Raw genomic sequence first — 16091 nt, 5'->3', positions numbered from 1 at the left:
TGCTTATAGTAGTGATTATTTTCTGACATGTTCCTCTTGAATGCAGACCATCCCAGATAATGACATGGGTTGTGTGTTAGCTTCCTGTGTGGCAGTGTTATATTTCCAGCTTTATGTAATTTCCATTCCACACTGAAGGCATTTTTTGAGTGGCATGAAGGGAGACAAAAGCATTTCTGCACAACAAACATCAGTGTGAGCCACAGACTCATCTCATGTGCTAGAGGAGTCCAGAAAAGGCAAATGATGTCAGCCTGGATCATTCCTTAGGGCTTCTTAGGGGCCCTTCTGGCAAGGGAAATACCAGTTCCTAGGTGTGACCCTATCTCACCTGACTCTGCTCTCTGTAAAATTCTGCTGCCCTGTTTTGTCTCTTCCTGTTTTGCAGTGATCTTGATATGGAGCAAGAATTTGTGCAGAGTCCTTTCCAGATCTCAAAAGAGAGTCCCAAGAAATGGTGTAACAGAAGAACTGTTTTAGTAAGAAAGTTGGTCCAAGGCAGCCAGCCCAGCTTCATCAAGGGCAGATTGTGCCTGACCAATCAAGTGACATTCTGTTATGGAGAAAAGGTACCAGTGGACAAAGGAAAGGCAAGTGATAACATTTACCTAGTCTTCTGCAAGGCCTTTATCATGGTCTCACACCACCTCCTTATCTCTCAATGGAGATACGGTATTGAATGGTGGACTATTCAGTGGATAAGGAATTTGTTTGACAGTCGCAGTCAGAGTGCTGTGGTAAATGGCTCCATGGCCAGGTGAAGGCTATTGACAAGCACTGTCCCCCAGGGGTTCATCTTGGGGTAGGTACTCTTTAACGTCTTTGTAAATGACATAGATGATGGAATTGAGTGCACCCTCAGCAAGTTTATGGACAACACCGAGCTGAGTTGTACAGTCAATCTGACAGAAGGAAGGGATTCCATTGAAAGGGATTTTGACAAACTAGAATGATGGACCTGTGTCAACCTAATGAGCTTCAACAAAGCCAAGTGCAAAGCTTTGTGTTGGGAAAATCCCAGATGTGTTTATGCATTTGAGAGAAGAATTCCTTGAGAGGAGCCCTGCAGAGAAAGTCTTGGAACTCCTTGCAGAGGAAAATCTTAACATGAGCCAGCAGCATATACTTGCAGCCCAGAAGGCCAGTGATATCCTGGGCTGCATCAGAAGTGGGGTGGCAGCAGGGTTGGGAGGGGGAGGGGGTGTTGTCTATCTCTACTCCACCCTCATGAGGACCCATCTGGAGTACTGCATCCAGGTCTGGGGTCCCTAGCACCAGAAAGATGTGGAGTTTTTTGATACAGTCCAGAGGAGAGCCATAAGAGTGATCAGAGGGCTGAATCACCTCTCCTCTGAAGCCAAGCCAAGGGATCTGGGCTTGTTCAGTCTGGAGAAGAGAAGACTCTTGGGCAACCTCATTGTGGCCTTACAGTAGCTGAATGGAGATTATAAACGGGGAGAAATCAATATTTTACATGGGTAAATTGTGATAGGACAAGGGGGAATGGTATTAAACTGAAGAAGGGGAGATTTAGATTAGATGTTGGGGAAGTTTTTCACTGAGAGACTGGTGGGGTGCTGGAGCAGGCTGCCAGAGATGTTGTGGATGCCCCATCTCTGGAGGTATTCAATGTCAGGCTGGAATGGGGCTCTCAGCAGCTTGATCTAGTGTTTGATATAGCAATTGGCAACACTGATCATGGCAGAGGGGTTGAAACTTAATGATCTTTGAGGTCCCTTCCAACCTGAACCATTTTATAATTCTACAATTCTGTGAATAAGTAAAGGCATGTAGACCCTAGCTGTCTGTGCATGCAGCCATGCCCCAGGCTGCACTGCAGGACACGCAGAGCCTAGCTTGCAGCAGCCCAATCCCTGTCATCCATGCAGAGGCATCCAGCACTCACAGCCTGGGCCAGCCCCCTGGGTGAGCCAAGGCCACCCTCAGCTCTGGCCTTCCAGTTTCTTTTGGACCTTGTGCCCCTCTCTACTCCCTTCTACATTCAGCCCAGCTGCCTCCAGCAAGCTCAGCCCACCGTTCCCTCCCATCCAGCCTTTCTTCTTGCACAACTCAATTCCTTTAGAAATCCCTCCCCTCACTGCTGCCTGCCGTACAGCCTTTTGCCCTCACACCCTTCCTATCCTGGGTCAGAGCCCATGTGACATTTTCCATTGGAGCAAATGGATTCTCTGAGTTTGCTTCTTTTCTTCTCAACAGTGACTGTGTGCAGAGCCCAAGTGCAGCAGGAGCTGTTGGCAGAGACCAGCAAGGGCAGAGATATCAACATCTCCTACTTACACACCAACATGCAGTCTTATGATTACATCTACTGGTACTGTCAGCTCCTGGGCCAAGGCACCTCCAAGAAGCCATGAGTGTTTCGCCATGAGTGTTTCACCACGAGTCACTATCCCAGGCCTTCCTGCACCCAAGAGAGTGTTGAGTTAACAGAGACTAGGGGCTCACATGTGTGGCCTGCTCTAGCTGGTAGCAATACTGATTCGTGGATCCCCTCAGCTGTAGGCAACTTGGCAAAAGCTGAGCCAGGCAGGAGCTCTGCAGAAGGGTCCTAGGAACACACAGGGAAGCTGCACCCACACTTCATACACAGGCATACTAGCTGTGGCCCCTGGATCAGGGGACTGAAGGGATGGGAAAATAGAGTAGAGACAGAAGGCCATCCCCAAAACAAATGTGCTCTTCAGGAACATCTTTGTCTAAGCCTCCTTTCCCAGCACAGCTCCACCCAAACCAAGAAAAATACTCTTCCCCAAGAGTTCGTGGTATTGCTGACTTCCCTGGGCCTCCCTCATGAACAGAGATCCTCTCTTGAGGATGTCATTAGTCAGGATTCCCGTTCACATGACGTGCTCCAGGGTCAAGGAGGCATGTATAAGAAGACACACAGCAAGGTGGGGACTGGTGGCCTGTCTTTATGGATTAATGTCTAGGAATGTCTGCCTCTGCTTCAGGAGACAGTACCTGAAAGACGAAAATCTACAGTGTGTACTAGTCTTCTCTCTAAGGAGAAAATAAATACTAACTCCCTTGAGGTGCTTGGAACCCCACACTTGTGCAGTATCAGACAGAACTAGCAGTTCTAGTGTGCCCAAGTCACACTGTACAGACCATCTCCATAGAGAGCTCCTTTTCCAAAAAAAAAAAAAAAAAAAGCCAACAAAATTAGACATGTTCTCCTTCTATGATGGAATTTTTTTTCTAGTTACACCCACCAGCCCATAGCACAGCTGAGACGGGGATGTTGCAGCTCAGGTAAATCTGAGGAGGCACAAATTATTTGTGCTTATGCCTACCAGGCCTTATTCAACACTATTCCAGAGGGAGAGAGAGCCTCCAAAACTGGGAGAGAGTCTGAGTCAAATAGGAGAGTCTCCAAGCGAAAGGGGAGAGTCTCTGGGAGAGAGTCCAAACTGAGAGGGACAATCTCCAAATGGAGAAAGAGAGTCTCCTAGTTGAGAAAGAGAACCTCCAAACCAAGCGAGAGAGTCTCTGAGCTGAGAAAGAAAGTCCCCAAGTCGTAAAGGAAAAACACTCCTTCAGAGATCTGGCTAATGTAAGGGCTAATGTAAGGGCTTCTCAAGCCTTAAGTACAGGGCTCGAAATAGCAGACCTGTCTAGTCAAGGTCACTGGCTCCAATGTCTTCTGGAAGGCTCCTAGTACACTTCTGCTCTCTTCACAGTCTCTCTGGGTACCATACTGCACCAAGAGCACATTTAGGGCATTGTCTTTGATTTAAATTTCCCCAAAATCTCTGCCAAACAGATTTCTCCATTGAGTGCACCACGTGCCATGTTTCTGCATGTGTTCCTTACTTGGGTGCTCTTTCCTGCATTGTATCTGTCAGAAATTCAGTCTCCTCTGACTGAGGAGATTGTATGCCCATTGGTCCATGAACAGGATAAATGATGAGAAGCAAAATGGAAATGGCTGAAATGTCGAATGCTTCCTTTTCCTCAGTTCTCATGGGTAAGGCTTGTCCTCAGGCCTCCCAGGTTACTAAGCCACTTCATAGAATTTTGGGGAGTGAAATCCTACTCCTTATAAGGGAAAAATCCTTATGGAGCACTTAATCCAGTTGGACATACTAGCATCCATGAGATGAGGTGGGATATATCCAAAGGTGTTTGGTTGAGTGATGTCATTGTGAGGCTGCTCTGTCGTCTCTCAAGGGTCATGGTAGTTGAGGAATGGCCTCTAGGTAGTATCACACCCATCTTCAGAAGGAGAAAGAAAGAGGATCCAGGGAACTACAGGCCAATTGTACAGCCTTCACTCCTTCCTAAACTGTTTCAAAGCAAATGCCTTCAGATGCCTTTGTTAAACATACAAAAGACAGCAGTGATCAACAGCATCCAGCCTGGTTGTGCGGAGGGCAATTCATGCCTGACTAACAGCATTGCCTCTTGTACAAGACTGCAGGGATGGTGAAAAACCGAGGGCAGTGATTGTTACATACATGGATTTTAGTGAGGCCTTTCCCATTGCCTGTTGTGTAGTCCCTTTACAACCAAATGGGTGAGTTATGTGATGGGTAAGTGGACTATAAGGTAGGTGGAAAACTAGATGACCTGCTGGGCTCCAACTGCTGTGACCAGATATTCAGAGTACAACTGGGGACTGGAATCTATAAAAAAAGTCTCAGGAATCAGTACTTAATAGTATTCAATGTTTACAGTAGTGGCCTGATGATGGGATGGTGTGCATGTGCAGCATGTGTGTGGAGGACCCACAACTGGGAAGAGCAATCAGGACACTGTAGGGCAGGGCTAATTGTCATAGGGACCAGGACAGGCTAGAGAAACCAGCTTACCAAAACCATAAGTAGTTTAACAAGAGCAGGAGCAAGGCCTAGCATCTAGGGAGGAATAATGACAGGAAAGTGTAACAGCTGTGGGCTGTCTTCCACAGAAGCAGCTCGGCAGAAAATAATAAGCCTAGGCTATTCATGCCAAGCCTCCTCCAATTGTGTGGATAGAAATGGTGCTGGGATCATGCTAGTTCTCTGAGGGTGTGATGCAGGAGCTGTCACAGCCCTTTTGTCTTTCCTGGACCCATAGGCTTCCCACTTCATGGAGTGTGAGCTTGGGCTCATGTCCCAGGCTGAGCTTGTGGAGAGTCAGAGGGGCTCACAGTTCTCCCCTAGGGCTTTCCCTTCTCGTGAATGCCTGCTGTGGCTGGTCTGGGAGTGGACAGGGAAGCTGAAGGATTGTAGTATGAACTGACTTTTGATTTACCCTCCTAGCAGCAGGAAAATATGTTTCTAAGTTTCACATCTTTTCAATTTAAACGGCTATTGCTTTCTCAAGTATTTTTTTCTTTGATCTGCTGTGTAACTCTTCCTTCAAGGCCTTATTGCTCTCTCCTTTTGCTCCTGATGGAGGAATCAGGGACAGCTGTAATCACTGCATCCACAGCAGCTCTGATTTTCCTTCTTGACTTTTACCTTCACCCTCTTTATTTCTTTCTAATGCACTTGAGAGAGGGGCAGATTGATGAGGTTATGTGGGGGCATGGAATTATTTTGTCAGTGGGGTTATCTGAACAGGGACCTCATCAAATGGGATGAGAAAAAAGTGGAGGCAATAAGAACAACATAGAGACAGACACTGAATGAATGCATGGAGAATCTGAGAAGAAACAAACCCCATCATTCACAACATTTGATGGGCTATCAATAAATCACAGGGCCACTTCCAGGAAGAGCAGCCTGGACTTTTCAACTGATACAACTGTGAACCAGGACGCAGACTGGGATCTGTGTGGAACAGACCTATACAAACCCACAATGAGACATGCAGGGAGAGGGGAGCAAGAGGCTGAGAGCTGTGTAGAAGGGGCCTCTCAGTTCTCCTGACTGATTGAGCCATACTTATCATCACCACAGTCTGTCTTGTCACCTTAGTAATTCTTTTCTTGACTGCACCATCTCACTCCATTTCGCACACACGTGCTGCAAGAACAAAATTCCAGTTACTGAGCGTACCAGCATGAGTGGTTTTGATACCAGCTGATAGAGTCAGACTGGGGCTGAAGGTGTCCCTGGCCTATGCTGTCAGCTGCTGAAGCCAGGAGGATCTCTGCACAACTACTGGAGCACAGGAGGGCCTTGGCCTTCAGCCACATGTAGCAGGGGCAGGTGTTGTCCGCAAAACCAGCTCAGCTACTTGGAGTATCACAATATCATAGAATGGCTTAGCTTGGAAGAGACTTTAAAGATCATCTAGTTCCACCTCCCCTGCCATGGACACGGTTACCAACTATCGTTAGGTCAGGCTGCACAGAGTCCCATCCAACCTGGTGTTGAAATCCTCCAGGGATGGGGCATCTACAACTTCTGTGGGCAGCCTGTTTCAGTGCCTCACCACACTCTCAGTAAGGAATTTCTTCCTAACATTTAACTTAAATTTCCCCTCTTTTAATTCAAAGCCATTCCCCCTTCTCCTGTCACCATCAGATGGTGTAAACTGTTGATCTGTTTCATGCTTATAAGCAATCATCGAGTCCTGGAATGTTGCAGTAAGGTCTCCCCAGAGCCTTTTCTTCTCCAATTTGAATAAGCCCAGCTCTCAATCCCTCTTCATAAGAGAGGTGCTCCAGATTTTCTTGGTCTTCCTCTGGACTCACTTAAACAGCTCTTTATCCTTCTTGTGCTGGAGGCCCTGGCCTGGACACAGTACTCCAAGTGGGGCCTCACAAGAGCAGAGTAGAGTATGACAATCAACTCTTGCTCTGCTGGCCACCCTTCTTTTCATCCAGCTCAAGACACTGTTGGCCTTCTGGGCTACAAGCACGTGCTGCTACCTCATGTCCTCCTTTTTGAGCACCAGGACTCTCAAGTCATTCTCCACAGGGCTGCTCTCAATGAGTTCTCCCAGTCCGTAGACATATCTAGGGTTGACTCAACCCAAGTGCAACTCCTTGCACTTAGACTTGTTGAATTTTCATGGTTGTCATGATCCCACTGTATGACAACAATTCCTTTTGTTGCATCAAGTGCACCTCTCAGCTTAGTGTCATCAGCAAACTTTCTGAGGGTACATTCAATTCCTCTATCTACATCACAGATAAAAGATGTGGAAGAACACCAATCTCATGACAGACCCCTGGGGGACACCGCTTATCGCCAGCCTCCATTTGGGCGTAGAGCCATTGTCCACAGCTTTCTGGCTGAAAGCATCCAACCAACTCCTTATTCACTGAATAATCCAGCCTTCAAATCCGTATTTCTATTACATAGAGATAAGGAAGTGGTACAAGACCATGACAAAGGCCTTGCACAAGAGCAGGCAGATGACATCCTTGGTCCCCTAATGCTATCACTTCATCACAGAAGGTCATCAGATTGGTTGGACATGATCTTCCCTTAGTGAAGCCATGCTGGCTGTCTTGGATTGCCTCCTCATCTCCATGTGCCTTAAAATGTCTTCCAGGAGGATCTACTCCATGATCTTCCCAGGCACAGACATGAGGCTTTCTGGACTGTGGTTCCCTGGGTCTTCCCTTCTTGCTTTCTTAAAAATAAGTGTGATGCTTCTCTTTTTCCAGTCACTGGGGACTTTGCCTGGCAATGATGATTTTTCAAATATGATAGGCAAGGCTTAGCAACAACATCAGTGAGTTCCTCCAGGAATATGGGAAGCATGTTGTCTGACCTCATAATCTTGTACGCATTCAGTCTCATCAGATGGACTTGAACTTGCTCTGCTCTTACAGTCAGAGGGATTTTGCTCCCTTGACGCCCACCTACAGGTTCAGGGACATGAGAGACCTGGGAAGCCTGACTACCAGTGAAAACTGAGGCAAAGAACTCATTGAGTACTTCAGATTTCTCAATGTCTATTGAGAAATCTATTCTCCCTTCTCATTTATCAGAGGGGAGACATTCTCCTTTGCCTGTCTCTTCTGACCAATATACCTATAGATTCCCATTTTGTTGTTTTTCACATTTCTCAGCAAGTTCAGCTCTGTTTGCTCCTAGACTATTCCAATAATATCTCTGCATGTCTGGAAAGACATCCTGTATTATTCCCAGGACACCCATCCCAGCTTCCACTGACTATACCTTTCCTCCTTATCCCTCAGTCTGTCCAACAAGTCCCTGCTCAGCAATACTTTTCCTGCCTTCTCTGCTTCATTTCTTACACTGTAGGATGGAGAGCTCTTTTGCTCTCAGGAAGGTATCCTTAAAGAACTGACATCATTGTTCTGTTCCAGTGTCCCTAAGGACGGTTTCCCAGGGTATCTCAATTAAAACAGGATGCAGGCAGGCAATAGGAGAGATGACATTAATAATCCAATTTATTCTCAATAATCTAACTTATTCTCTAGGAAGATTTTGCTATTATAAAGAGAACTGGCAAAATGAAATTCTATTGATCCTTCGCAGATCTCAGTTTTAAATGGCAGATAACTCCAGCCCAGAAGCACCTACAGGATATTGCCCTAAAGTCTGGCACCATGTGTGGTATGCATAGAAGGTTTCAGTGCCGGAGTGGCAGCAGGAGCTGGCATCCAGGCCAAGGCCAAACCCAAGGGTGATCTGGCTGAAGGCTCCACCCAGTGTCTACAGGGGACCAACAGGGAGCCTGGCCAAGCCAGGAGGTCAACAGAAGGCCAGGCCTGACACAGGCTGTCGTTTGTAAAGACTGCCATTCACGTGACGTGCTCCAGGCTCTAGAGGACATGTCTAAGCAGAGACACATCAAGGCAAGGATGGACAGCCATTGACTAGGGAGTACCTAGGGATGACTTCCTCTGCTTCAAAAGATGGTGCCTGAAAGATGTAATCCCTGCAGTGTGCACGGGCCTCCAATATCTAGAGCAGTGATGGATTCTCCCCAGCTGATTCCCACTAAAGGCATGGCTTTCTCCTTTGGCCATCTGTGTGCAAACGCACAAAACAAGAACACGGAAGGAGACACTAGAGGATGCAGCAAGTGTTTAATGAGTCTGAAGAGGGAAACGACATCAGTTCAAGTGCAGACACCAAGTGTGGGGAGGAGCAGGAAGAGACACGACTCTGCTCCCCAGTCCTATGACAGCATTGCCACCAGGTCCGCACTCATTGGCCAAGAGATGTAGAGAGGCTTGCAGGTCACTCGAGGCTGATTTTGAGGGTATTAAGAGAGATCTCGGAGGCCAAAGGACAACAAAGATATTAGATAGGAAGGGAGAGCGAAACAGAGTATTGGTAGTCTTTCTCCACGTTGTCAGTGATGCCCAGCTGGCCCTCCCTGTTTATCTTGACAGGGCAAGAACAGCAGCACAACATTTGTTCTACAGTCCAGTGCCGTGTTCTGATTTCCAGGGGGACCTTGCCTGGGACCAGGGTCCGGCATCCTTAGCAGGGGGGACACCTTCTGCCACAGTAGCGGTTGGCAATGCAGGAGAGGTCAAAGCCCCCCGAGGTGATGGGCACGCCCTGACAGCTGAGGATGCTGCCAACAGCAGCGGAGGTGGAGGATCCCACGGCGGTGTTCTGTGGGAAGGATCTGAGGATGGGTCCGGGCAGGGTCACCACCACGGGAGAGGGCTCAATGACGATGGTGGAGTCCTGGCACTGCCTGACACAGGGCTCATTGCAGCTGCTGGCCAGAGGGGTGGGGCCGCACGGCTGGCATGGTACACACATGAGTTACAGTAGGACATGTCTCGGGATATGTGCACCTGTTGGGAGAGAGGGCCAAACAGAGGAGGTGGAGAGTGTAGAGCAATCTGACATCCCACCATGAAGGAGCCAAGGCACATGCAGTGTTGGGAGTTGGTGGGATAGTTATGGCCTTCTTGGTCTCATCCTGCCAGATCCCAGAAAGAGCCACAGAGATATATCTAGCTTCTCACTAGACTATAGACCACAAGCTACCTCAGTACAGACCCAGACTCACGCCACAAAAAATTTTCTCACCACTTTCCTCCCCCTTGACAAGCAGTGCAATGATTTGGCATGGAACAAAGCTGATAGCTGATGAGACATGTACTACCCCAAGTCCATCTTTTGGTGAATGAAGGGGACAAAAAGGGACCTCACACTCACCTGGTTCCAAAGAAGAAAAAGGCAAGAGTACTGGATGATAGGGCAAGGAGCTGAGGTCCCTTCTATAACTACACTGCCCCATATTCAGAGAGATCACTTATAGCAGTGATTATTTTCTGACAATCTCTTCTTGAATGCAGATGATCCCAGATAATGATACGGGTCACGTAGTGGCTTCCTGTGCTGTTTAATATTATTTCCAGCTTTAGATCATTCCCATTGCTCACTGAAGGTATCTTTTGAGTGGCAAGAATGGAGCCCCAAGCATTTCCACACAACAAACACCAGTGTGGGCAACAGACTCAGAGAATGAGCTGAAAGAGTCCAGCAAAGGCAATTGATATCAGCCTGATTCACTCCTTTGGGGCTCTTATGGGCCCTTCTGGCAAGAGGTGTACCAGCTCCTGAGTGTGAAGTTATCCTACTTGACACTGCTCTCTGAAAAATAGTACTGCCCTGTTTTCTCTCCAACTGTTTCGATCTTGGTGTGAGGCAAGAATTTGTGCAGAGTCCTTTCCACATCACAAAAGAAAGGGCCAACAGCAAATGATCTAACAAATGGGCAGTTTTTGTATGAAATAATAAGAAAAGCCGTATAGACAGCAAGTAAAACTGTTCTGCACTTTGTGCAGAATTGGACAGAACCAGGCAGATTTTTCTGAAATTACACTGTGTAGTTCCTTTGCATAGAGATACGTGTGCATATACAGAACTGTGTTGCAAGATGGGAAGAGCACATCTCACAGCAAACAATGCCCTAAATGTGCAGTGGTGCTCAGCACTTGCTCTCCAGTCCAGCTTCTGCTGGCTTCTGCTGTGCTGCTGCTTAGATTCCCTCAGCCCTGCTGCCTTGATGCAGCAGGCATCAGGTCCTCGTGAGATAGGCCAAGTATGGGTCATGATTTTCCATCCCAGCCTGCTATAAAGAACATCTTATTCCCCTCCCTCAGGATTCTTAAGGAGGCTTAGAGGACTCCCACGTTCTCTAGAAAGGGCAGATCTGTCCAGAGCTGCAGGAACACTCTTCTGCATGAGCTGCTGATCTCTCAGATCCTTCTCGTGGCCTTTGCTCCTGCCCCACATGGAGTTTGTAGGCACTAGCCTATTTTCTGCTTCCATGATATAAGGAATATATGTTTTTTTTAATTTATTTTTTTTTTTTTTGCTGTTTCTATGGGCATAATGAAATGGAAAGGAAAAAAAAAGCTCTCTATGGATAGAACCTACGCAGTGAAACATGGCAAAATTCCACTTTATTCAATACGATTGTGCTCAATAACAGCATTCCTACCAGGTGAACGGATATAAGATTTAATTGCTTACCATTATCTGGGATGGTCTGCATTCAAGAGGCGCTAGTCATAAAATAATCACTACTATAAGCACTGCCTCTGGATATGGGACATCTTAGGTCCATTATAAAAGGCAGCCCAGCTCCTTGCTTTCTCATCCACTATTCTTGCCACCTTCTTCTTGGGAACCAGGTGAGTGTGAGGTCCCCTTCTTGTCTCTCTCACTTTCCACATGGAGGCCTGAGCTCCGTGAACTTCTCATCTGCTATCAACACTGTTCTATGTCAAATCTTGGAGCTGCTTGTCACTGAAGAGGGAAGAGGGGAGAAAGTTTGTCTTGGAGGGAAGCTGGGCCTGCATTCAGGGGACTTCTGGGCTAGGGTCTAAGCAGTAGCTGAATAGGCAGAAGAGGATCTATCTGGATCCTGACAGGAGGAGGCCAAGATAGCCTTGGCCCTCTCTAGAATGCCTCCAGCACCCAGTACTGCATGTACCTTGTTTTCCTCACAGTGGGATCACGGATTGCTCTACACTCTCCACTTTCTTTGCCCAACCCTCTCTCCCAACAGGTGCACATCTATCCCTGAGACATGTCCTGCTGTAACCCGTGTGTACCATGCCAACCCTGTGGCCCAACCCCGCTGGCCAGCAGCTGCAATGAGCCCTGTGTCAGGCAGTGCCAGGATTCCATTATTGCCATTGAGCCCTCTCCTGTGGTGGTGATCCTGCCCGGACCCATCCTCAGCTCCTTCCCACAGAACACCGTTGTGGGATCCTCCACCTCCGCTGCTGTTGGCAGCATCCTCAGCTGTCAGGGAGTGCCCATCACCTCGGGGGGCTTTGACCTCTCCTGCATTTCCAGCCGCTACTGTGGCAGAAGGTGCAACCCCTGCTAAAGGTGCTGGACAATGCCCCAGACAAGGACCCCCACGATCTCAGGACATGGTGCTGGACAGAAGAACAGACTCTGTGCTGCTGTTTTCTGAGTAGATGACCCTCACCGGCTTGCCCTGTCAGGACAGACTGGAGGGGCCAGCCTGGCTTCTCGGACAACGTGGCCACTGTCTACCAATATTCTCTTCCACGCTTTCTCTTTTCTTTGTTGTCTTCAACTCTCTGTGAAGGTCCCAGTAACGAGCTGAGTGACCTGCTAGCCTCTCTCCTTTGATGGCCAGTTAGATGGGTGTCCCTTGGCAACTCTGCCATGGGAAAAGGGGAACAGATTCTTGTCTGCTCCTGCTGCTCCCCGCACTTGGGATGTCCACTTGAACTGACGTCATTTCCCTCCTTAGACTCATTAAACATTTGCTGCATCCTTCATTGTGTTCCTGTATGATTTTTCCTACTTTTGTTTACTATGGTCAGATGACGAAAGTCTTGCCTTTGATGGGAATTAGCACAAATCCATCACTCTCCTAAGAGTTGGAGGATGGGGCACACTGTAGACATTCATCCTTCAGTCAAGGCCACATCTAGAGCAGCCTCGCCTATTGATCACATGGCCTGGCCAGGCTCCTTGGTAGTCTAGGACAGTCACTGAATGGATCATCTAGCCAGGTCACTTCAGGATTTGCCCTTGATTTGAGCCCCATTCTGATCTCTCACCCTAGGCCTTCTGAGCTGTCAGGAAAATTTCCATGGTAACAAAAGCCCTGCTTGGCTGTGACCTGTCCCGGAGAGAAGAGATGCTCCGCAAACACTTCAGTGAGGTCTGGTGTGCTCACACACAGTCCTGGTCCAGTCGGGATTAAAACACCAATGTCTGACAAGCATTTGTCCTTTGCAGACCTACAAGTATCCAAAAGGAGGTTATTACAAACTGTTCATTCAAACTGCAGGACCAGCTGGAGGCCTTCTTAGCAAGCCATTAAAGTTAGAGAACTGGTAGGTACAGATGATATGAATGGTGTCCCTCTTCTCTACTATAATTTGTCCTTCTTGATGGGCGGTGATGGTCTGCTCCATGGCATCTGGGAAAAAAACAAAGTTCAACACGTGCAGGGAAACTAAAAGGAGATACAAGGTGGTGGAAGGGAAAGATCCTGGACCTTTGGTTTGCAGCAAGAGTCCCAGGGACAGAAACAACAAAGCAGTGGGTCTCTTTGGACAGGAAGTCTGAGACAACAGATTAGCATAGATCCATAATAAAATAGTGCCCATTACCTCCTACAGAAATACTTCCCAAGGAGTGCTGTCTTCAGTCTCTATTCTCCTGCTACCCAAAGCAGCTGTCAATATTACATTAAGATGAAAGGTACCCATCCCCAGAGGAACTCATGTCTCTTCAGTCAGGTCTCAAGAGGATAACGCTGTGTTGAGCAGTTTCCCAATTTCTTCAAAACCATAGGTTGACAGGAGTTATAGCCATTGACCTCTGGTGAGCAGTTTTCACTGCTAATCTGACAAGATAATCTATTCATGGCAACAAGTAGTGGCAGAAATCATTTTCATGGGCACAAAAAGAACTCATCTTTGAGTTTTCTCCAGCCTCAAGATTATTCCAGCTCTCCAGCCCCAGCTGAGGCCAAGAAAACAGAAACAATAAGCGTGTTAAGAGAGCAGGTTCTTTCGTATCTTTTTCCCACAGTTCTCCATGACTGAAAAGCCATGGAATGGTCTCCCACTAAAATTTACAGGAGGACTAAGGCATTCATTTTTTCAGGAAGTTATAAGGATCAATGAACAGGGAAAGATAAACATCCCTCACAGTCCTTATCACAGGTACTCAGAGTACCAAAAACATTAGAGCCATATAAAGTATCTTGATGCTGTGCATTAGTATTGCCCACATATTCTGGTTTATTTACTGTTGAGGTGGCTTTTCTTGTAAACCTTTGAATCCTAATGTCTTTCTGTCTCCTTGTGCTTGGGAAGCACAAGGAGATAACCAACATTAACCTCCCACAAAGATGCAAATGTTCACTTTCTCACTTTGTCCACCTTCCAGTCTCCCACAGAGATCTCCCATCACCCATCACCCTTCTCCCATCTCCTCTTTTTTCTTCTCATGTTTTGCCTACTTCTGTATCTGGATGTCTAGTGTCTCCTTCTGAAATTTCTCCCCAATGCCCACCACCATCCTCAGCACAAAGAGGTGTATCTCACCTCAGAATGTCTCACTGTAAACACCTTCATGTTTATTCCCTCAGGGAAGAAAAATTTTCAGGGACCATGTCTGGATTTCTCAACTTCCACCACAGCTGCACTCCAGGGCTAGCTCTTTGAATCCCAAAGCAGGCATTGCAACACAGGAGCAGAGAGAAAATGATCCCCTAGGCAACCAGCTGTTTCTTCTTGGGCAGAAAGCGAGAACACAGGGAATCCTCACACAAAGAAATGGTGATTACCCAAAGCTGGAGAAGAGATGTGAAAAGCTGTGGAATAGCTCCAGGGTTTGAATAGGAAATCTTCTCACCTGTTTGGCTCATGGGTCTTACTCATCTGCTGAGGATTTCATTTATCCTCCTATGCACGTCCAGGAAGACATTTCCCCTCCCTTGGGCTGTGTTGGGCAGGATGGAATATACAGGATTGAAAATACAAACACAGTCATATCTCCTACCAAGGATCCTTTTCTCCAATGCTAATCATCAGTTTCCCCAAAATCAGTCTCCTTTTGAACCCATGTCTGTTTCACTGACTGTTTTCCCAGACTTCAAGTCTGATTTCAGCTGTAAAAGTCACTTGAGGTGTTCTTAATGATAAATCTCTCTGCTGCACAGGATGGGGAGTCAGAGACCCAGACTCACCAGAGATAATAACCGGTCAAGCAGAGATATAACCACTCCCAAGGCACCTTTGTGTTACATGCTACAGGCAATGATGTGGGCTCAGTTTACAGAGACAGTGTTAACTTGGAGCTTGGCATCCCCCACATAGAGAAGTAACAGGGCATTCTCTGCAGACAATGAAAAGAAGAACCTCACTGAATCTGCCCTAGCTCTGAATCTGAATTGATGATTATCCACCAGCAATAGCACTTTAAGGGGCCAGGCACCTGAGGGCCTCATATTGTATCAGAACATGTGCCATTAGAACAGGGATTGGAACTGTTGCTGGAGAAGTTTAATTGCATCGTTATGCAGTCTCACACCAAGATGACTGTTTGTGTTGGGAATTGGACCATTTCTGTGCATGATATGAGAAGCCAGAAACTCATATTTACACTGCCTGTCCATACATCCCTCTATCTGTCACCTCATCAGCTCTTCCCTTTTCCACTGTCTGTCTCACTTTTTGTAATCTAAAAGAATAAATAAAGCTGATCCATGCCTTTTATTGCAGGCTCGTGTCAAATCTCATACAACAGTTCGACAGTTTATAGTGCTTTCAGCAGTATCTCACCAGGCACTGATTCCATCTGTTGTCTCTATATCTACTACTGACATGTGTAACAGTCAGTTTTTCATTTGAAGGAGAGGTAAGTTTTCCTGCTTCTCCTTCTTTTTATGCTTTCTACCAAATATTTTCTCCTTAATTCCTGCCGGGGCCTTCTGCAGTAGTTCATCTCTCTTTGCTTTGACCTAGCCTTCCTTGTGTGGCTTAGAGGGCTTTGTCCCCTCCTACCTATCTAAACCTCATTTAATTATTTTGGGACATAAGGTCTGAATGCAGTATGCTCTCTTCCATAGCTGTTGTCTCTTTCTCAAAAGACTGATACAAAAAAAAATACATAGAAATGTATCTGAAACCATAAGAAGAAATGCAGAAAGTGTTATTTCTCCTTTTATGCTCTTTAGTTCTG

General features: G+C 46.9%; 1 protein-coding gene and 1 pseudogene across 1 annotated transcript; one reads left to right on the top strand and one right to left on the bottom strand.

The window, feature by feature from the left end:
- Positions 1–9362: 9362 nt before the first annotated feature.
- On the bottom strand, positions 9363–10743 carry LOC110391280 (annotated as a pseudogene).
- Positions 10744–10908: 165 nt separating this feature from the next.
- On the top strand, positions 10909–12243 carry LOC110391279 (feather keratin Cos1-2-like). Its single transcript, XM_021383101.1, is given in 3 exon segments — positions 10909–10930; positions 11439–11539; positions 11917–12243. Coding segments are annotated over 3 exon segments (450 nt in total).
- Positions 12244–16091: the final 3848 nt, after the last annotated feature.

The sequence above is a fragment of the Numida meleagris genome, unplaced genomic scaffold (genome assembly GCF_002078875.1).
Source record: "Numida meleagris isolate 19003 breed g44 Domestic line unplaced genomic scaffold, NumMel1.0 unplaced_Scaffold338, whole genome shotgun sequence".
NCBI classification, from domain to species: domain Eukaryota; kingdom Metazoa; phylum Chordata; class Aves; order Galliformes; family Numididae; genus Numida; species Numida meleagris.
The sequence above is the reverse complement of the archived record's forward strand: the minus strand, read 5'-3'. Positions and strand labels throughout refer to the sequence as shown.